Source organism: Sinocyclocheilus grahami, unplaced genomic scaffold (assembly GCF_001515645.1).
Source record: "Sinocyclocheilus grahami isolate Dianchi unplaced genomic scaffold, SAMN03320097.WGS_v1.1 scaffold157.1, whole genome shotgun sequence".
Taxonomy (NCBI): domain Eukaryota; kingdom Metazoa; phylum Chordata; class Actinopteri; order Cypriniformes; family Cyprinidae; genus Sinocyclocheilus; species Sinocyclocheilus grahami.
Genome location: NW_015505336.1, coordinates 1,198,441 through 1,222,059, shown reverse-complemented (window position 1 = coordinate 1,222,059; position 23,619 = coordinate 1,198,441). Strand labels below are relative to the sequence as shown.

The window sequence follows — 23,619 nt, the reverse complement described above, 5'->3', positions numbered from 1 at the left end:
AATGTTTTAAATATATATGTTATAATCATCACATACATAATATTATAATATTAAAAATGTGTATATTAACAAATTTAACAATATGAATAGAATTTAATAACTACTATTTTAACTTTAAAATGGTGTATGGGCAATTATTACCTGTGCACAACATCCTATACACAATGAATGTGGTTTAAACGAACGTCTTGTCAATAAATATTGTGGTTTAGTTCAGTCCAACCAGCAATCATCACCGCTTATTCTGTTCTATGGATACAGTACGCGACACTGTCGTAAACTACTCTACGCTTTACGGCAGCCGGTTGTCAGTTGCTGCATGTGGCTCCATGTGAGTGCAGAATAACAGAGAACGGTGAAGAACTGAATGTATTCTGCAAGCTTTTCAGTGTCTGATAAACGATCACATAATAGTATCTAGAAATTTTTAAGAACTTTACTTTCTTGACATGTAATCATGAAGCTCTACAGATGTCCTCTCTGTGATATCATTTCCTGGTTAATAGTGGTCTTGTCACATGACAAGAAAATGGGCAACTTACTGCACCACACTGATTATTTGGCGGACAAAAGTTTTTAAAATAATTTTGTAATAAGAAATAATATATACAGTATACATATATTCATAATTACGTTTTTTTTTTAGCTTTATTGTTTTTAAAGATATTTTTCACCACCTTGACATTTTGGCCACACAAAAAATATCAGAAACTATATTATTTGGAAATGAAAAAAATGTTTGTTTATTTATTTATTCATTTATATATATATATATATATATATATATTGTTAATCAAATCTATTTAAATGAAAAGAAATCTTCCACTACCAGACTACCAGTTTTTTCTTTCAAGGTTTGTTTTAGCTCGTCCATAAAGAAATTTAGTTTCTTTTTTTTGAATGATATATTTATTTTATTCATAATATTGCTTGTTGATTTCGTCATTAGTAAGTCACTTTGTTTAAAAGCATCTGCTAAATGAATAAAATATAAATACTTTTTATACTTACAAATATTATATTCAAATTTCATATGTCTATTCAAAAATAATATCAAGCAATAAAAATAATAAGAAGAATATCAAGCATTTAAGCGCTATCCTTTAGATCAAAACTTGGTACAACACTTGGTACAATCTGATATGAAATTCAAATACATGTTCATCAGAAATACTAATATTTCGCACTCAGATTTACGGCGCCGTTGTGTTCTGTCTCAGGAGGAGTATTATGGGTGCGAGTTGCTGCTGGCCGACAGAGATATGGTGGAACAACAGGCAGATGAGATCCTGAAGGGATGTGGTGTTTCTAGTGGTTGGTGATCCTTTTGGGTAGTACTAACTAACTACTTCACAATCTACAGTAGCCTGTCTCTGCTGTCATATTTAATCCATATATGATAACAAGTCAAGTCACCTTTATTTATTTAGCGCTTTTAACAGTACAGATTGTGTCAAAGCAATTGTATAGCATTAAATAGGAAAATAGTGTGTCAATAATGCAAAAAGGCAGTTCATCATTGAATTCAGTGGTCATCATCCAGCTCCATTCAGTTTAAATAGTATCTGTGCAATCAAGTCGACGATATAGCTGGAAATTAAGTGAAATTAAATTAACTTCTCAACAAGTTCAAAATTGTCCTGAACTCAAATATCCGCCAGTGAGGTTTACCTCTCAACAGTTCAGTTTGCCAACTTTCATTTATGAGGTTTCTGTGCATATTGGTCATATGATGCACCTCATGTTGCCATTGTTTTGACTCACCCATAACTTGCCATCACATATGCCACAATCCCACGAGTGCAATGACTCATCTGGAAACCTAAATCCAGACATTACACAGACTTTCATCGGAAAGCTTTATCACTGGCCTTTCTGAGTTATATTTTATTTTTTAGAAAAGAAATTATATGAGAAATTGCTGGAAATGTTCAAACTTATTTGGCTAATAAACTCTGATTCTGATAATGCCCTCAAGTACAATTAAGTGCACTTGCAAGCATGCACTCCTCAAAATAAATATCCCTTTCTACCGTAAGTGTAATGAAACATCAGAAAAAAAAACAATCGGAAAACACTTTCTACAGCCTAACAGGAGATAAATAATGGAAATGTTTCCTATTATTCAGGACATTTGTGCCTGAAGAACCACAGAGTGGTTGAGCACCAAAGCTCTGGGGTGCAACGTTATCGCTCTTACGAGAAGTGGGATGTGGACGTCTGAGGTGTGGGTACTTTGGAAATTCTCCAGAAGAGATGAGCTAATTACGCCGCACTTTCCCGTCTCGGTCGCTTCTAGTCACGGTTAAGCTTTGCGTAGTGTTTGGCTCCAGCGTTTTTCCAGCCAAACCACCGAAACCCACATAGCGGGAGGGGGACGGGGGTCTGACTCCTCGTTTTCCTGCACTTAAGAATGTGTGGGTTTAATAAAGTTTAATGATATATCCAAGATCGAAAGGATAAGCATCTTTGGCGCAATTTGGATTACTTCCACATGTAAACAGCGCAACACCGTAGTAAGAAAGATATTGATAAGTAGCCATTTTTCTGTGGTTGGCGCATGTTTTGGAGTCGTGTACGCAAAAAAAACAACAGCTGCATTTCTTCTCTTCAGAGCTACGACCCACACCCTGGTTCTGCGAGCGTTGAATGCTGGGATTCAGTATCGCGTTATTCACAATGCCTCCATCATGAACGCGGTGGGCTGCTGTGGATTGCAGGTAAGGCCCAAGTTTACCATTGTTTGGTGAATTTTTGCAAGCGAAATTCAGTCATTTTAATTGGAATCGACGCGATTTGAAATTTCATGTGAGGGCGAAATATTTTCCCTTGCAAATTTGGCAACTGGTTCAAATTGGTCACGCAGATTCACTGCGTTGACCAACAGAAAGTAGTTCGCTTTGAAAGTGACTTCTGCTTTATACAACGCTACACGATTACCAACAGACCTTATTTGCCCTCGAAATTTTGATGAAAATTCGGTAATGCGACCGCACCTTAACTCAATGCTTCCCCATGGCGTCATTGTCAACATGTACTTTCCAGAGAATGTATTTCATATATATTGTTAATCAAATCTATTTAAATGAAAAGAAATCTTCCACTACCAGTCAGAAGTTTTTTTCTTTCAAGGTTTGTTTTAGCTCGTCCATAAAGAAATTTAGTTTCTTTTTTTTGAATGATATATTTATTTTATTCATAATATTGCTTGTTGATTTCGTCATTAGTAAGTCACTTTGTTTAAAAGCATCTGCTAAATGAATAAAATATAAATACTTTTTATACTTACAAATATTATATTCAAATTTCATATGTCTATTCAAAAATAATATCAAGCAATAAAAATAATAATAAGAATATCAAGCATTTAAGCGCTATCCTTTAGATCAAAACTTGGTACAACACTTGGTACAATCTGATATGAAATTCAAATACATGTTCATCAGAAATACTAATATTTCGCACTCAGATTTACGGCGCCGTTGTGTTCTGTCTCAGGAGGAGTATTATGGGTGCGAGTTGCTGCTGGCCGACAGAGATATGGTGGAACAACAGGCAGATGAGATCCTGAAGGGATGTGGTGTTTCTAGTGGTTGGTGATCCTTTTGGGTAGTACTAACTAACTACTTCACAATCTACAGTAGCCTGTCTCTGCTGTCATATTTAATCCATATATGATAACAAGTCAAGTCACCTTTATTTATTTAGCGCTTTTAACAGTACAGATTGTGTCAAAGCAATTGTATAGCATTAAATAGGAAAATAGTGTGTCAATAATGCAAAAAGGCAGTTCATCATTGAATTCAGTGGTCATCATCCAGCTCCATTCAGTTTAAATAGTATCTGTGCAATCAAGTCGACGATATAGCTGGAAATTAAGTGAAATTAAATTAACTTCTCAACAAGTTCAAAATTGTCCTGAACTCAAATATCCGCCAGTGAGGTTTACCTCTCAACAGTTCAGTTTGCCAACTTTCATTTATGAGGTTTCTGTGCATATTGGTCATATGATGCACCTCATGTTGCCATTGTTTTGACTCACCCATAACTTGCCATCACATATGCCACAATCCCACGAGTGCAATGACTCATCTGGAAACCTAAATCCAGACATTACACAGACTTTCATCGGAAAGCTTTATCACTGGCCTTTCTGAGTTATATTTTATTTTTTAGAAAAGAAATTATATGAGAAATTGCTGGAAATGTTCAAACTTATTTGGCTAATAAACTCTGATTCTGATAATGCCCTCAAGTACAATTAAGTGCACTTGCAAGCATGCACTCCTCAAAATAAATATCCCTTTCTACCGTAAGTGTAATGAAACATCAGAAAAAAAAACAATCGGAAAACACTTTCTACAGCCTAACAGGAGATAAATAATGGAAATGTTTCCTATTATTCAGGACATTTGTGCCTGAAGAACCACAGAGTGGTTGAGCACCAAAGCTCTGGGGTGCAACGTTATCGCTCTTACGAGAAGTGGGATGTGGACGTCTGAGGTGTGGGTACTTTGGAAATTCTCCAGAAGAGATGAGCTAATTACGCCGCACTTTCCCGTCTCGGTCGCTTCTAGTCACGGTTAAGCTTTGCGTAGTGTTTGGCTCCAGCGTTTTTCCAGCCAAACCACCGAAACCCACATAGCGGGAGGGGGACGGGGGTCTGACTCCTCGTTTTCCTGCACTTAAGAATGTGTGGGTTTAATAAAGTTTAATGATATATCCAAGATCGAAAGGATAAGCATCTTTGGCGCAATTTGGATTACTTCCACATGTAAACAGCGCAACACCGTAGTAAGAAAGATATTGATAAGTAGCCATTTTTCTGTGGTTGGCGCATGTTTTGGAGTCGTGTACGCAAAAAAAACAACAGCTGCATTTCTTCTCTTCAGAGCTACGACCCACACCCTGGTTCTGCGAGCGTTGAATGCTGGGATTCAGTATCGCGTTATTCACAATGCCTCCATCATGAACGCGGTGGGCTGCTGTGGATTGCAGGTAAGGCCCAAGTTTACCATTGTTTGGTGAATTTTTGCAAGCGAAATTCAGTCATTTTAATTGGAATCGACGCGATTTGAAATTTCATGTGAGGGCGAAATATTTTCCCTTGCAAATTTGGCAACTGGTTCAAATTGGTCACGCAGATTCACTGCGTTGACCAACAGAAAGTAGTTCGCTTTGAAAGTGACTTCTGCTTTATACAACGCTACACGATTACCAACAGACCTTATTTGCCCTCGAAATTTTGATGAAAATTCGGTAATGCGACCGCACCTTAACTCAATGCTTCCCCATGGCGTCATTGTCAACATGTACTTTCCAGAGAATGTATTTCACTATCGTGCATCATTCAGGCCCCGTCTCTCGTGAAAATGATCAAACGACAATACGGCCTTTGTGCCATAGGCATCCCAGCGGAGTCTATCAACGAAGCCTACTGGCCATCAATAACAGCCCCCTGTATTGACCTGTCAGGGCAGCTTTGTGTACCAAGAGGCCCCAGATGCCGCCCTAAGCTCACTATAGGCGTCTTCAGATGATCTGAGATCAGCGGTGCCATTTCTAAAAGATATTATTTAGGCAGGAAAAGCAGGTCCTAAATCATCTGCCACAGCTGCTGCTCTCAACCACAGAGGGATCTGGTAGCTTAATGCACACTTTGCAGTTACTGTTTGAGTGTAGCTCAATATGCACTAATTGGAAGCAATCAACAGCAAGGGATTCCACAAAAAAGCATGACTTGAGACTTTCTACACCCAAAGTGTGTCGTTTTGTTTCCAAAGATTGTATTGGAAGGATTCATTTTGCTCTGCTTCCCTATGACTAGGTAGTGGATTCTGAATGACGATCTTAAAAGTTGCAATGAAGGAAACGTAGTGACAGATCTTTTCTTTCACATTGTGACATACATCCGAGTGAAACCGATGATCAAAAATGAAAAAAAAAGTATCATTGGAACTCTCTATTTATTAGTTGTTGATTTGATGGAGGCAGATCTGAATGCAAAATTTGTAAACCAAAAAAAAATAAAAAATTGCATGGATCAATTGGTAACAATATGATCAGCTTGTATTTAGAAATAGGTAAAGTGAATTTTCATTTTTAATTTAAATGCCGAATTTAAATGTGTATTTCATCCAAAAATGAAACTTCTGTCCCCGTGTCGTTCCAAGCCTGACTGACTTCCATTCTTGCACTGCATACAAAAGAAGATATTTTGACAAATGATTCAACTGTTTTTGTTCATATAATTAAAGTCAGTGGGGTCCAAAAATACTGGACCTCATTGACTTTCATTGTGTGGACAAAAACATTTTTCATGTTCAAAAGACATTTTTCAAAACATCTTCTTTTCTTAGACTATCAGCACACTAAAACCTGCAGAGCCCCACACATCAAATGCAAGAAGAAATAGATATCATGTCCACAAAATAAAAATTAGTTTCCACAACAGATTGATTTGTTGCCATATTTTAATTATATACCATTTGCTGAACTTATTAATCGGTTCCCTTGTTTAGGTCAATTGAATCCATGCTTGTTCCCTTGTTTTAATTTTATTTGACCCAATGGCCACAATTGAACTAAAACAAGGGAGCAAATTAATAATTTGCGGGTATGATATCTTGTTTCTGTCAATGTTTTTCCCCCTTACATGTAATGTGCGGGGCCCGTAAATACTCTCTTCATCCCCTTTAAAGGGATAGTTCACCCAAAAATGAATATTCTGTCATTCATTTATCACCCTCATGTCATTCCAAACCCTTAAGACCTTCATTCAACAGAAATTAAGATAATTCTTTAATAAATCCGAGATCTTTTTGACCCTCCATGGACACAAAGGGAACTGAAACATTCAAGGCCCAGAAAAGATTGTTAAAATAGTCCATGTGACATCAGTGGTTCAACCGTAATGTTATGTAGCTACGAGAATACTTTTTGTGCAAAAAAGAAAACAAAATTAACAACTTTATTCAACAGTTTCTTCTCTTCCGTGTCAGTCAACATGCATTCACGAGAGTACCACGGTGATGACAGAATTTTCATTTTTGGGTGATCTATCCCTTTAAGTCTCCACTGCTGAATTTGTTATAGATAAACAAAAAGGAATTTATCTAGGTCTCTAGTTGACCTCAGTAACCAAGTAGGTCAGGGGTGTCCAAACCTGCTCCTGGAGGGCCACTGTCCTGCAGAGTTTAGCTCCAACCCTAATTAAACACACCTGAACCAGCTAATCAAGGTCTCCAGACTCACTAGAAAATTCCAGGCAAGTGTGTTGGAGATCGTTGGCCCTCCAGGAGCATAATTGGACACCCCTGGACTTGGAAGATGTGGGACGACTTCTATGTGTTTGTTCATGTCTCACTAATACGTGCTTCAGAGGGTCTGTAGGACCTAAAGTAACCAGTAACAAGTCTGCCTGCTGTAATGTCACTTTGTTGTGTCAGCTGTGTGGCACTCTAGTGTTCAGAATGATGTCATGCTTACTGAATAACAGGAAGCACCTTGTCGGTGTCTAAACAGAGCTGGCTACTCGTGAACACAGTGACCAATGCAAAATAAGAACTAGTGTGAGTAAATAAAGTATGAATGTGGTTGCATTTTCCTCCTTAGCTGTACAACTTCGGGGAGACGGTGTTCATTGTGTTTTGGATGGACACATGGAGACCTGAAAGCTTCTACGATAAGATAAAAAAGAACAGGGATATGGGCCTGCACACGCTGTGCCTGCTGGGTAAGCACTTCCTTTGAGTCTTTGTGAACGAGATGTTGTAATTAGAACGTTATATGATGTGGCACAATTGGCAGGTTCTCCGGTTTGTCCCTTGGCTCACGTCCTGAAGCATGTATGCGTGTTGCATCTTTAACAGTCACTGTAGCAATGAATGTGTCAAAACCAGATGAGACGACCCCCGTATTTTGACGTTCCGTCAAATCGGCAGTTCCCTTCGGGGCACACATTAAACTTGGGCCCATTGCAAACGCTCTGGTACCCCCAAGGCAGATGGTCACAAATAATTTACGTTTATATCTCTGTGCCATGGAGATTTTCAGCCAACTCTTAATAAACCCCCGTTTTCCAAAGTACCAGTGGGATTTCCCATTGGAAGGCATCTTTGGTAATGAATGTTGGTAAAAATCGTAGTCTGTTGGTCGGGGTAGTGTCTCATTGGTTGGCGGGACCGAGGGGGAGGGGCGGGAGTCCCCAGGTGCTTCCCAGCTGAGGAGTCTGAGAGCAAGAACGAGGACAAAAATGAGCAAGAGAGGGATCAGGGTTATTAACCTCATTATTCAAAAGCAAACAGAGGAAGGCGGGGATTGGACACCTCCCCGTCCACCCTTGGCCGCAAGCGCACTTATCTAATACAATAACCTGCAGACACAACAAAAGCACACACACACACACAGACAAAACACAGAGCCTATACACTGCATCCATTCATAACGTTGCTAACAAGACATGGGCTATTAATCTAGCTGGCAAATATTGGTCAATTTATTTGCTGGTGTTTCTAAATTAAATTCAAAAATAAAATTAGATTTGTAACTCCAAAAAAGTCTAGTACAGTGTCTACACCGTACATCAACTTTTTCCATTTCAGTTTTTGATTCACTACACTGCTACTCCAGCCACTTTTTCCTGTCCAACTAAAAATGTAAGTGATTTTGTTTTACAAATATCATTAATAAATTCTTCATTCAAATTTGTTCATTTTGTGCTTTTTGTTTCATTTTTTATGGATTTATGTCATTTTTCTTTTCTTTTCTTTTTTTCTTTTTTTTTTTAATTTTCAAAAAACAATTTTTTACAAATATCATTATGAATTTTATGACAATTTTCTAGGTTCTGTTTTTGTCAAATATCCTTAATTAATTATGCATTTTATGTCAGTTTCCCAGTTTCTATTTTTTTCAGAAATAAAATTCATTTGACAAATATAATTACGTGTTTTGTGTAAATTTGCTGTTTTTTTTTTTTTGTACAATTTATTTTATGTCAGTTTTCTGGTTTCTAGCCTACTAATTTTAATGTTTTGAGACGCTTTTATATGTAAAAAAAAAAAAAAAAAGTTAGATTTACATACTTTTTTGCTATTCTAAAATGCATGCAAATCAGTTTTGATACCAGATTTCCATTTCTAAAGAAAGTAGGAAACAAAGAAAGTGTCCCATTTTACTGTAGCTGAAGTTTAGCCTTGAACTTTCATCTGATTGGTCCGTTATTTATGAACATTTTGAGGTTAACGTAGACGCTTTCAGTGTAGACATGGTGCGAGAACATGACTGGTCGTGATTTGTACATTTGTCTTTGTTCTCAAAATGGGGCCCTCTCAAGTGCAGTCTGAAAATGTACTCACGCTCCAGACTGCGTGGGGTTAACAGCTCCAGATGGAGGGGCGACCTACTATTTATGATGTGACAGTAACATCCAGAGAGGCCTAGTTTATAAAACCCAAGCTTATTGTATCGTACAACACTTACAACTCCCTTGTTTCGCAGATATCAAAGTCAAAGAGCAGTCCATGGAGAATTTAATGAGGTAAGACTCTCACTTTCTGATTTTCTGTGGGGTTGTGCTGATTTATATCTAGTCTGTGGTGCTTTTCCAGGAGGGTCGTTTTGTGGTTTCATGCAAGTTGCTGGGGGGCAGACTGGTTGAGTAGGAAAAAAATAACAAAAGTAAAAACCGTGGCAGCTTGTTTGACTTGGAAGCATGATATGTTATCATGGACCTTCCCTGGGCCGCCTCCAGAACTGCCACGGTATAATTTTCCCATCTGAACCCTTCAGAAATATGTTTTATCGGCAACAGTGAATTTCATCGTCTGCTTTCAAACTTGAACTCGAAGTCTTTCCGAAAAAAACCTTCACTTCACTGTTGAATTATTTCTCGTCGTAGAAGATGGTTGTTAACTCCTTGCTCTCTCCGTGGTGTCCTGTAATTATCTCCCCCCTTGGTCATGCACTTTGTGTAATTTTATATCCAATCCACATAAACCCCAAATGGGTTTAGTGTTCCACTATGTACGCTATAAGGAGACGAGCATTAGGCCTGTTGCGTGCTCCCTGTTCAAGGCTGGAAAGTGTGCTAATGTCTCCCAGATTTATTGGCACTGTTGTACCATTACTCGGAAATGGAATAACCATATGCTGCATGATTTTGGTCACAGTCAGATGCTTGTCCAGTGAGGTTTGGTGCCCTTCACTGCAGGGAGGGGGAAACAGCCCCAAAAAGAAATTCAAAGCATGTCTCCAACTTCCTTAAGCTGACTGATTTCATCAAGGATGGACCATTGGTCCGTTAATGGCTAATGCACCCTAAGTAAAGAATTCAGAGTATTTAACTTTAAAGCTCAGATGTAAATTGCATTAATGGCCACCTACTTGCACAATGTTCTGGGACCACCTGCAACTTATAGGATTTGTTCACAACTGAATAAAAATTTCCTGACAATTTACTCACCCCCATGTCATCCAAGATGTTCATGTCTTTATTTCTTCAGTCAAAAAATAAATTAAGCAGGATTTTTCTCCATATAGTGGACTTCAACAGGATTGAACGTCCAAATTTCAGTTTTAGTGCACCGTCTAAGTGTTCTACACAATCCCAGCCCAAGAATAAGGTTCTTATGTAGCAATACGATCCGTCATTTTCTAAAAAAAAATAAGTAAAAATTTGTATACATTTTAACCACAAATGCTCGTCTTGCACTAGCTCTGCGTCCACGACTTCATGCATTACGTAGTCACGCTGGAAAGGTCACACGTGACTTAGGCTGAAGTACCGACCCATGTGTTTACAAAGCGAACGTGCAAAGAAAGTCAAACACCCTTTACAAAAAAGGTAAATCGATGTCAGATGATTTTGAAGTTGGAGGAGAAAATCATATGGTGTTTTTCAACCTACACTAACCTTTTCAACCGAAGTACAAAGACGAAAAACTAACCACACGTGTCCTTTCCAGCGTGATTATATAATGCATTGCAGAGCTAGTGCAAGACAAGCAATTGTGGTTAAAAAGTACATACATTTGTATTTTTTTAGAAAATGACTGATTGTTTCACTAGATAAGACCCTTAATCTTCAGCTGGGATCATGTAGAGCCTTTGAAGTTGCATTGAAACTGCAGTTTGGACCTTCAACATATTGGTCCCCATTGAAGTCCAATATATGAAGATAAATCCTGGAATTTAATTTCTTTTTGACTGAAGAAAGAAAGACAATGAACATCTTGGATGACATTGGGGTGAGTAAATTATCAGGAAATTTTAATTCAGGAATGAATTAATCCTTTAAGGTTACCAGTGCATTAACTAATTTTGACACTGTCAAGGATCCAGACAAATTAGAAGACACCAGATACTTCTGCTCACCTTAAAGTTTACCAGTCCCCTCTTTCTAGGGGTCGAAAGATTTACGAGCCTCCCAGGTACATGACTGTCACTCAGGCAGCTGAGCAACTCCTGGAGATACTACAGAACCGACGGGATCGGGGCGAGGAACTGGGTAACTCTTGCAAACCTTTCTAAATTGCATGAAAGCCTTTGTGAAATTTGTGGTTAAACCATCTTGACGTCTGGCCGACTCTGGCAAGCATTGATGGAAAATTGGGTTAGATTTGATTGAAAGCTTTGTGAGCTTTGGTTTCATGGTTTATCCTATGTTCTTTCCTTCAATGCAGCAATGACTGAAGACACAGTGTGTGTTGGTCTGGCTCGGGTCGGAGCCGAGGACCAGACCATCCGTTCTGGGACACTGCAAGAGTTGGCATCCAGTGACCTGGGAGGACCACTTCACTTAATGATCATCAGCGGACACCTTCACCCTCTGGAGGTGGACATGTTGAAACTCTTCAGTGGTTCTGAGGGATTGAAGACCTTGAAGATGACCGATAGTTCCACATATGTTTCTTGATATCCAAGAAGCTTGTGCTCTTCATGAAAAAAAATCCCTTTCCAGTGCTCTTAGGATTTTTTTAAAAAGGAAATCGGACAAGCCGGTCCACGTGAGAGCCTGGAGCTGCCGGAGGGTCAGGAGAACACGCAAATGACATGATTGTTATTCCAGATCAAATTTGACCACTTTAACCTTTAAGCACCGGTCAGGCATGGGTTGCATTTCATTACAAGATTTAGATTGGGAGTGGGATGATTATTTTGACGTGTGGCAGTCATGTTCTTGCTGTCAAAAAAGTAAATGATGGAATTATAATAGAGGAAATGGAAAAGGTTATTGTGGACCAACTGCATCTGGGTTGCATTAGTGCCTCTGAAATTGAGCTTTCTTCGAAATTGGCATAATGTTTCCGTACCAAGAGCCTTTCTTAATGGAACTTTCTCAGTAAGAATGTAAATAAGATAAAAGCAAATACTGAGATTCCTTTGAGCATGTCATAATGGATGAAGATTGATTTTCGTACAATAAAGACACTCATTTCGGTGCCACTGATCACATCAACGCCCTACATGTGGTTTGACTGTTTTCATCTACATCTGTGGTTTTGTTTGTAGTCTCTCATTTCATTTCTGTCAGCATGAATTGCATAAAAAGTGAACAAAGCTATTGTCAGAAAGTAGTTTGCCTAGTAGTTTTCTGATTTGAGTTCACGTGCTGCATTTAGAGATGATTGTGTTTACAGATCTGCATCTGGTTTATACTGCCGTCGAAGTACAAAGCCCAAGATTCACCAACTTTCATTAAGCATTTACTGGTTCAAGTGAAGGATATGTATCTTTTGCCACACCTTTGACAAAAAACTTACTTAAGTCCTTGTTTATATGTAATAGTCTTTGTTATAAGAATATTATAAATTTTCTAACATCCGAATATTCTTAAAGGGGTCATGACTTGAGAAACCAAATTTCCTTTGATCTTTTGACATAGAAGAGGTCTTTGTATGCTTAATACATCCTGCAAGTTTCATAACTTAAAATGTCCTCATCATCAATAAAAAAAGCATTTATGAAATAACCCTCAGAAAACGACTCGTTTGGATCCAAGGTGCCAGGTGATGTCACAGGGGTTCGGTCGTTTGCATAAAGACTGCCTCCAAGACATTGACGAATAGTCTTCTTCTCATCATCCAGTAGGCCCAGCCCACTGTTGTTCAGTCGCTTAACAGCTGACACTTGATTATGATGAATGCGAGTAATGCATCACTTCGCATCAAAAGCAAATAGAAATTACAATCACTGCCGCTATCTTGTCTACACTGGATACAGTATACAGATGCACGTTCGCTTTCGGACACAGTCCATGTGCTTGAGTCTGTCGTCAATTGAACAAATGGAGTGAAAGAACGTTCGCTTTGATGCGTTTGGTTTAAACAGCTCGTTCACATCTTTGTACAGATATCAGAAGGTTCCCAGCGTAAGGAACAAGTGGATAGTTTATTTTTGATGGCATCCCAGATTGTGTCTGAGGATTGGTCGGACCATTTTGTTTTGTAAACGAGGCACAGTGTCATGGAGAGTTCACAAAGAAACATCTGTTGAAAAATGAAGCGGTACTAGATCTGACTGCTGCTGCATCCCAAACCGTAAGTAAATTATTTCATATTGCTTTGTCTGGAAATGACCATTTTATTTTTTATCTTGTTGTCAAAACACTCATATTCAATAGCGAGGTGGCGTTGATACAGTTCACTATGCAGTGAGGTTAGCCAATCATAACAGTGGCCAATTACTGACAAGCCTTAAAGGGCCCGCCCCTTAAAAACAGGTTGTTTTAGACGGTCAGAATGAGGGTTGAAAATAAGTTTTCCCACATATTTACTTTTTTTTTTTGTTCAAAAAACTTGGACATGTTAACATTATAAGTAAACCTCAAGGAACATATTAAAATAATAAAAATGTCATGACCCCTTTAAGATATTTGCTTGTGCTATAAGTGTGGGCCTACTTTGTCATATTTTTTGCAGAACACTTTTATATTTTCCACCTAGCATTTTTCTAAGTAACAGTTCTGTGATAAAACACTCAAGACTATCCTGTGTGTTTCTCAAAGAAACATGGTTTATTCTTACAAAGGAGAAGTGAAATGTCAGTGTTAAAAGTGTCTTTACCCTACCCATCTGTAAATAACCCTTACGAAAATTAACCATGGTTTTACCACAAATAAAACCAAAAAACCATGGCTACTATAGTTAAACTGTGGCAACCACAAATTAACCATGGTTTTGCTAAATGTCCTTTCTTGTAAATGTCCTGTCTTCAACCCATTCCAGAGCAGAATTAATTTCATTTTAATTTGGTTTAAGTACAGCTGAAAACACAAAGTAAAAGATGTATTTATATTGAGAAAATCACTGGAGGAAATCTTGATCAGTTTTAAACTGGTAAAGGTCTGTGTCTAGACAGGATCAGCCTTGATGAACTGTTTCCACCTATTACTTCAAAGGAAATAAACAGTAATATGCTCTGACATTTTACTGCAAATATGTTGGACTTGCCTACTAATGCTTGTACCTTCTTGTGCATTCATGGAGAAATCATAGAGCTGTTTTATGATTTGCATTCAAGTCATTCATCAGACTTCTGCATGAAAACAGCTGCGTCTGTGTCATTCTGTCTATATGACAGAGTTTAGGAACTTGTTCATACAAATTTTACACCGTGCATAAACAGCAAAGCCAAATGCAAAGGAATGTTTTAATTGTAGACAGAACTCAAGGTCATAAAGATCCAGTTTTCATCGCATTCATTTTGACCATCAAACATGATGGTCCAAGCGATTGTCCATGATCATTTAAAAATTTTTAAAAAGGCACTTAAGAAATGCAGTCAAATATTTACGTTTACATAATGGCATTGGCGAAACAAATTCTGCACCTCTTTACAACTGAAAAACAAAGTAGGTGATGTACAAAAAGTCAATGAATCACATACTGCTATTTTTACAAATGTCCACTGAACTCCACATTCATACCACCGATAATTAAAATCTCATTCTGATGATGGGAAAGGGCAGCAATTATGAGGAAAAGAAACAGTTTGTTGGGATCATAAAAAAATCAAAAGCAATGGGGAACTTCACAAACAAAAAGTTCAAATGATCGAGAGGGTGCACTAATGTTGCAAGTTCTTGTTTCCCTCAAAAACATCACATTGTTGTAACTGGTCAGTTGATTTCTGGCAAGAGTGGAGTCAGACTGCTGGACTGCACCAGCTCCATCTTGATCCAAGATGGAAGTGGAGCAACAGAAACCCAAAAAGAGATGGGTTGAGGTGGAGAATTTCCCCACAGCAGCACAGAAGGCCTTTGGTCCCGGGACTCCCAAAGATCAGGAGAAGTGTGGTGGACTTCTACATGGCTGCCACATCAATCTGAACATACAGTTGTCTGACGCCAACCTGGGCACAGGGCAGAAAAGATCATGTAATGGAAACTTTGAAACATCACTCAAGTGAGATGAAGTTCTTACAGCTGTGTTTTCAAACAATCCCCACCTGTGTGAAAATGTTGTGCGTCTGGCTGAGAATCCATCTAGAATCTGCATCAGGCGCCACGAGGAGTTTGAGTGTACCAATGTAGACGTCTGTGCAAAGGGTCCAGAAATGAGGTTCTTGGAGGTTATAGACACCCTGAAGCTGCTGGACCTGCAGTGAACATTAGAAGTTAGCAAACGCAGCCCCAGTTTTTTGCAGAAGTTGAGAAGGTTCTGATGCTCAATAGGGTGCTTGGACTGTCATTGGCTATCTAGAACTGTTTCAGGCAAAAACCTGGAACCGCCATCTTGCAACGGGATGAAGATTGAGGTTCTGACTCTCAACAAAGGGTCAAGTTCCCATTCTTCAAATGTGGCTAAATGGTTAGCTAGTTAATTTCGGGACAATATGGGCCCGGTTTACACCGGGTATTAAAATGCCTTTTGGTCAATCGTCACAAGTGGACGAGGAAGAAGGCGTTTTAATCTCTTCTGTCTACTTTCGATCACTTCTGTCCGAGTTTCTTTTGAGGGGAGGGGAGGGGGATTTCTTTAGTGGCTGTCTCAAAAGTGGACAAAACGTTTTACACCCCATTCACACCTGTATTTAATAGGGATGGTAAGATTCACCGATTTGCATCGGTGCATAGGCATAAAAGTTAAAGATGCGATTTAAAAAAAAAAAGTGCATCGGTTACAAGTTGGCATTTGCATCGCGATGCATCATTTCTAACATATTTGCATTGGTAAAAACTGATTTATTTATATATAATTATTAGTAGATGTGCTATACTTTTATTATTTAGAAAGTGCCCAATAATTTGTGACCAATATTTCATATGTAGATTGATTTCTCCTCTCTAAACTGTTTCTACTGCTTCTACATGAATATGACATATCACAACACTACGGAGACAGAGACATGTCCTCACACAGAATATAGATTAACATGGCTGTCTGTCTGAACCAAAGAAATAAAAGCGAACTATCTGTACCATACTGAATTGCATAGCATCATATTTTTTTCCATTGCATCGTAATGCATTGAATCGTATTGTGTTGAATAAAATCAAAATCGGATTGCACTGCATCGTAATAGACGTGAATCGTATCGCATGGCATTGGTAGCTACTTCATATGTATTTATAATGTATCGTATCGTTGGCTATGCATCGAGATGCGTATCACATCGGTCTCAGTTACAGTGCCTTGGCTACAATTCCAGTTGATATGCAAGGTTAACTCTGTCTGACCAAGTAGCCAACTTTCATAAATAGGATCCAGAAGATGGAAATGACTCACCCTCTGGTAGCATTCAGGAAGGGTATGGTCCAGAGAAGGAGGCGTCCGTTGCATCAAGATCCCAATGGATTCCCTGAGCAGAGGAACCACACTGTGGGAAAGAAGGAGGCGAGAAATAAGTTGCCGTTCTGTGAGACATGAGCTCAATGGAGCGCCAAGTACTAGGCAAACTCTGGCAACAGGAAGGGACGCCACACATAAAGACGTCATTGGATATGAATCAGTTAATGACCTAACAGCTTGACACATCGTGTTATAAGCTGAGGAGAGGAAATTCTGTCATTATCATGACAAACAAGAACTCTTTTCATTCGGATTATTTCAGGGCATGCTCAATGTGGTCCAACATAAACTTGCCCATCTTATGGTTGGGGTGGAGTAACAGAGAGCTGTGCTGATATCATTCCAGCAACTGTAGTGCGTGTGAGCCAGCAAGCAACCCTGAGCACACCAGGATAGGCATCCAAACCCATTCATTCTACTGAAGAATCACTTGGCAGAAACGGTTGACCGGTAGAAGAAGAAAGGACTAGGACTATTTCTCTCCTAACCAGTCAGCCGTTTCTGCCCCATCAAAGCTAGGTCTTGGCTAGGCCAGCATCTTACAAAGTCATCAGTCCTCCTTGAAACATTCAAGGCCTGACCACTGCTCCATCTGGGAACCATTAGAGGGTTCCATGGTTTGGACTTTTTTCCCCGGTCCCTAATCTACTGTATCACCCCCATGTTCTCCTGAACTCCTCCCTGAAACCCCAGCCTCAGTTTTGGACACGCCAAAGTGGAGAAGCTGATCGTTTTCTCATTTGGACGTTCATGAAACTGTGGCATAAAAGCCACATTTCACAACATTTGAGCTTGCTAAACACTCCTTGGCACACATTGTTGAAAAACTGCAACGTGTGCCTTCAAAATATTTTGCCCCAACTTTGTTTTGATAAAATGTAAAAAAACTGCAATCATGTTACTCACAAGGCTTCGATTTCACAATAGTTGTGTCTTGACCCGTGAGGTTTTGCAGACTTTCACTACCCTATATTGAGAGCATACACGAGTAATATCAATATAAGCACTATGCTCCAGACCAATTTACAGTGATACTGACTACTCAGCCCTCTTTGTGGTCAAGTAACATTAGTTGATGTGTTTAAAGTGCAACGCATGCAAGCATTTCTGTTCAATACCTCCCTCAAGATGACTGTGGTTTACCAAGCAATGTTTGCAAGCGAACAAGCTTGTAAGCTATACTAAAGCCATATAGGAACATGAAACTGGCGCCTGATTGGTCAGTCTCATCCCTTTTTGGATCTATTAGCTTTAGTACACCTGAAAAGTGAAATGTATCAAGTCTACTGGCAGACTGACAAAACCGATCCATTCTGAAAGCACAGAAAAAAGCCAGGTAAGTTTAAAAAGCAAGTGGTAATTCTGCAAAGTTACTGTCTGAATGCAATTGGATGTCTGAAATTGAAACACAATTCTGTTGTGTGACATGCTACACTTAATTTAACACTATTTTAAGTGTAGCATGTCACACCACAGAACTTGTCAACTTTCTGAAGGTTTTTCTATAATTACCATATGTTTCCTTCAACATTCCTTCAACATGCCCTGTGACAGGGCATCATAAAACTGGCCACTGTGCATTCCTCTCAGTAACCGGTGTGCTAGTCCATCTTTTGGACAATAAAATGAAAACAGGAAAGTACTGGATGAGGGTACCTCAGACCTCTGACAACATACTATTGTTGCACACCTTCCTGTTCAGTGAAACAGAGGCACTCTTACTCACCATTCGCTGGCACTTGATGGCTAACCTGCCCCGAAAAATCTGTAATGCAGTTACACGAGTGACTCAGCTGGCTGAAATACAATTACGTGCGAGCATCAAGGTTAGGCTGGCCAGTGACAAAGACCAAATGTCACCATCCAGTTCAGGGTGATAATCAGGATAAAATATTTCTGCAAGGACGCTAGTAATCACCTAGGGACTCTTTTGGAAACCAGGAAAACATCTTGGAGTCACGCGGCATAAAGCAGTCACTCGTAAAAGCACACTTCTAAACCACATGGAAATGATTAGTTATCACGCCCAGACAACCTGAGTACCTAACTGGAGCACAGAAATATTTATGACACCAGAACCACCACAAGAATGAGGTGACTGTAGTGAGGTCTGTGTCTGAACAGCAGTGGGAATTAGAACAGGTACATTTAATTTGAGATTTATATGCAATAGGACCTAACAAACTTTTCCATTTCTAGGGCAAGCAGTTACTGGGATTCCACTACAAAAAAAAAAACGTTCGATGCTTTCCTGCTAGGAATCAACTGCACTCAAGCTATGGCCATAACCACAGGATTGTATAGCTATTAGGCCTTGTGCATAAAACTTTAGCTTGGATTCAAAAGCTAATTTTTATAGATTGAGAGTCTGCAAACGTTCAAACATCTTCTGAACAGCTCTACAAACAATCACTAATACTAAAACTTTCTTCCCACATAGCTGATGGTCATAAAAGGTCCAGTCTGAATGTAGAAGACCATTTGTGTAAAACTGAAATCTCACGAGACATGTCTCGGTCACATTTCACCTCAAAAATCAAAAGAATATAAAAAAATTTTTAAAATATTTTTATAAAACATTAAGCTAATTTTTCAACATAACTTGTGTAAACACACAATCAAAATATGATATTCATTATTTAAAAAAATATATATATATATATATTTATTTATTTAATTTTTCCCCCTCTTCTGACTTTAGGGTGAAATCACTTTTGAGAGATTCGGCATATAGACTTAAAAAGGAGACAAGCTTAAAAATGGAAAAGGCTTGGACATAAATGAGCTAGAACCTTGAAAACTACATTTCCAAAACCAGTTAATATGAAATTAAAATTAAATCAATTCAAGTAGCTCAAACAATAACCTGCAATTAGTGAAAATGGAGTGAAACCCGATGGAAATTGGAAACTCTCCAGACTAAATGATACAGCCCTCAGTTAACATCGATTACTTATATATACACAGAGCTGAGCGTTAAATAAATTGCATGTTGTATGTGTTATATGTTGTATGTTATATGTGGCTCATTCCCCACCTGCACCAATAAGTCGTAAATTAGCATAAAAAAAAAACATACATTAAGTAGCTAGCAGCCGGCACAGTGCTAAAGCGCATTATGTGCAAAAAATACAGTAGATCAAAGAATAACACAATAACATGCGACAAAAGCAGCTTTGGAGAGCCATTTAAACATTTGCACTGAGGCCTGACAAATGAATCCATCCACAAAGGCCCAGCTTAGTACGGCCAGAACAAATGCTAATTACTGTTAACGTTCTTTACGCACCCATTCCTTGGGCTTTAGGCTGGGACCCAAAGCGATTAGCAGTCTTAGGAAGACTTTGGTGGTGGGGGACTGCTGCAGGTCACAGCAGCAGGACTCCTCCACTCCCTCCAATCACAGGGTACCGGGAGAGATCTAGCTGCTGCAGCCGAACCCAGATATCCCCCCTGAAGCAAGCCTACCACACCCAGAGCGGCCTTAGCTAAACGGTTGGAGTGCAACGGGGGGTCTTTTGCCAAGAGTCCCGTGCAAATGTGTCACGCCTCAGGAGCGGCTGATAAAGGAGAAGTCCATAATCCTAGCGAAAAATGGTCAAACTTCCAAATGCGAGCAAGATGCATTATTGGGTCTATGGGTTTATTTTGTCAGTCTGCCAGTAGACTTGATACATTTCACTTTCCAGGTGTACTAAAGGTCAAACATCCAAATGCGAGCAAGATGGCTGGATCAAAACAAGGCGCTCTCTTGAGAATATCAATCTCACAATGAGGGGTACATGGGGAAAATGCTGTCCAAACAAAGCAGAGTCCATCTTAACGATCAGACGAAGAACCACAGACATTCCACGCGGCCAATTATGGTCTATCTCTCTCAAGACTTGAACGATAAATGATTCTGCTGCGCCAGACGTACACAGGCATGAAGTCCAAATGCGTAAGAGAGTCTAGAGTTGCAGATGAACTCATGCTTTGGTCCACAGTACCATCTTTCACACTAGCATATCATGTGTTTAATAAATCTATATCCATAACAGCCGTGTTTCCCCAAACACATTAAGCCTAGTTCTTGAGAACACATCACTTTTCTTGGGCGATGTTTGGAATAGCATACTAGCATACTACTATTTATGCAGTATATAGTAGATATGCTGTACTTACTATGCAAATTTTGAACCCTTCAAGTACCCTTGAATTTTACAATACCACAATTTTATCCCACAATGTACTGCATGGTACTGTGGAAAAAATCATACTATTTTAAGACATTTATAATGTTACAAAAGTTTATATTACAAAAGTGGTGGGCAGGTGTGCATGCGCGAGAAAATAAAATGTACTGGGTAAATAAGTTTGTGCACCAACATGGTTGACCGCTGTTAATGCTCAATCACCGTTTTAGATCGACTAACTGTAATACTGTATAAGATTTCCATTTAAACTGAACACATTTCTACAGGGTTTCTGCAGGCATGCACAAGTTAAATGTAAGACTTTCTAAGACCTTTTTAATACCACCTTATATGAAATTTAAGACCTAAACCTGTAATGGAAATACACATTTTATTACATACATATATGTAATATTTAATGTGTAAAAAGTTTTAAGAAAACAAAATATCATTGCTGTAATAAATTATATTTATTTCTACGATATACAGTGAACTTCATGTCAGCAGACAATATTCCATACAAAATATCCCCGCAAAATAACTGCATCAATTAGATTTTTGGTGGAGTAAACAATTTATTCTGAAGCAATATTTTCATCAGTGTTCTATTAGCTTTTACATACTTAAATCTGCATATTTACCTTTACAAAGGCCTATTTTTAACCTTTTTAGATGTATGCATCATCTTTCATGTCAAATTATTACAATTTATCAATACATTCAATATACACTATAGGGCTGCTACATGTCAGATTAAATCATTTACACTGCAAATAACAATAATTAAACTGCAATAAATAATGTTATGAGATTAATGTTTTAAATGCATTTATGCATATACAAATAAGAAATGTTGAGGGTAAAAATGCATACTTTTCAACATACTTCTGAACTGAACTACCAGTAAGTGACGGTAAGACACTTAAAAAGTGAGCCATTCATTGAACTGATTGAGAGTGTTATCATGCTGCTATCTTAAGGACTTTCGTGGACAGCTGCCTCCTAAAGTTTTTCATATTCTTCATATTCTGTGTGGTGGTCAGATAAGTTTAAATAGATTTTTACCTTTTATGGGCATTTTACCTTTATAAAGCAATTTTTTTTCTATAAGTGTGCATTATCTTTTGAGTCAAATTCTTACATTTAATCAGTGAATTAGAATAATAAGACATTTGGGATGTTACCAAGCAAATGAAATCAGTATCAACAAAATTCATCTTTGCAATCCAGACATAAGCTGCACCTGAAGAGGCATTTAGATGTATTTACACGCTGTTTAATGCAGGACATGAATGCATTTAACCTGATGTTACAAATGCATAAATAATGTTTTGATATATTAAACATAAAACATTGAATACTGATATTTGAAATAATTAAAAAAATGAAAAGATACTTTAAAAGTGAAATTAAAACCACCAGTAGGTAGCAGTAAGTCACTGTTAAGTGAGTCATTGCGACTGAACCGAATCATTGAAACGAGTGATTCATTCAGAAACAAAACGCTGTCATGTTGCTCAGAGACACAAAACAGCGCTGTGGCTTTGTCTGGAATTATTTTTGTTGGTGAAATAGTGCAAAAACAGGCAATATGGTGTCTAAAACGTAAGTCTCTTAATAAAACTTCTAGTTTATTGAACTGTTGTAAAAAATCAATATCACATTTGTATATGGTAATTTTTGGAGAAAAAAAGGCACTCTTCCATGTGAACTTGATTAACTATATGAAGTGGTATAAATGTACACATTTTCTGCCCCATGTATTGAATTTGTGATCATTTCTGAATGTATTTTAATAGACGGAATCATGCAGTGATCAGGCAGAGTGCACTCTAAATGCGCACGCGCACTAGACTTCACGTAATGCATGCACTCTGTAGGGGTTTCGAATGTTTTTTTTGCGTCGTGAGAATATTGAGCAAAATAGCTCACTTGTCATGGTGTTATTTAACTATATCATGTTATGAATGAACTAAACATTTTGAATTTTTACCTGTGTTTCTTCTGAATTTGTGTGTGCTGTCACGCTCATTTGTTCTGACGTCTCGAGACAAACAGAGTGAGCCTCAGCGCGAGCTTGTTTTCTGTATTCTGCTAACTTACTGCAATTCTTTCTGATGACGCAGTAACTTAAGAAAAAATCTTCGGTCTGTCCAATGATTGTAAAGTCATTACTGAAGATATTTTAGCGGTAATGAGACCAAAAATATTTAAGACAATATTTATGAATCCGAATTTAAGACATTTTAAGGCCTTATATTAGGAAAACGTTATTTAAGACATTTTAAGGACCCGCAGACACCCTGTTTCTAGGCTATGCACTGCCGGTTTCAGAGCAAACCGAAAAACGGCGACATTTCATATATTGACGCGCTTCATTCAGCAGTGCTAAAACCGACAGTGCATATACTTACTTTCTGGCAACCCGCCAAAATAAAAGCTTCTGATTTTAGGTTTGAATATGTAAAAAATTCCTATAAAAAAGAAAAAAGAAAGAAAAGAAAAAAATGACAGGACCAATAGCCTTGTGGGCAGCGCGCCAACATATAGCACCATTATGCTACGAGCATCCCGAGTTCGAATCCTGACTCGAGGACCTTTCCCAAATCCCCCCCCCCCCCCCCCCTCGTCATTCCGTCCCTCTCCTACCT

At 38.4% G+C, this 23,619-nt stretch overlaps 2 protein-coding genes across 2 annotated transcripts in view; one reads left to right on the top strand and one right to left on the bottom strand.

Moving 5' to 3' along the window:
- Nucleotides 1-2,172: 2,172 nt before the first annotated feature.
- On the top strand, nt 2,173-12,558 carry LOC107592713 (diphthine methyl ester synthase-like). The gene is made up of 5 exons (XM_016282261.1): nt 2,173-2,720; nt 7,615-7,735; nt 9,502-9,541; nt 11,406-11,509; nt 11,685-12,558. Exons 1-5 carry the CDS (start codon nt 2,691-2,693, stop codon nt 11,915-11,917), a joined length of 528 nt encoding a protein of 175 aa, XP_016137747.1. The 5' UTR covers nt 2,173-2,690; the 3' UTR covers nt 11,918-12,558.
- Nucleotides 12,559-14,277: 1,719 nt separating this feature from the next.
- Nucleotides 14,278-23,619, bottom strand: part of LOC107592711 (zinc transporter 7) — a 22,273-nt gene continuing 12,931 nt past the window's right edge. Inside the window, exons 9-11 of the mRNA XM_016282259.1 lie at nt 16,731-16,821; nt 15,451-15,600; nt 14,278-15,354 (exon numbers count right to left, since the gene is read on the bottom strand). Of these exons, the coding sequence (XP_016137745.1) occupies nt 15,307-15,354; nt 15,451-15,600; nt 16,731-16,821 (289 nt within the window). The 3' untranslated portion in view covers nt 14,278-15,306. The remainder of the gene's footprint in view (nt 15,355-15,450; nt 15,601-16,730; nt 16,822-23,619) is intronic.

Coding starts and splice junctions, on each gene's coding strand:
- LOC107592713 (XM_016282261.1), top strand. CDS start 2,691: ATGAACGCGGTGGGCTGCTGTGGATTGCAG. Junction 2,721..7,614: donor TGGGCTGCTGTGGATTGCAG/GTAAGGCCCAAG, acceptor TTTCCTCCTTAG/CTGTACAACTTCGGGGAGAC. Junction 11,510..11,684: donor GGATCGGGGCGAGGAACTGG/GTAACTCTTGCA, acceptor CCTTCAATGCAG/CAATGACTGAAGACACAGTG.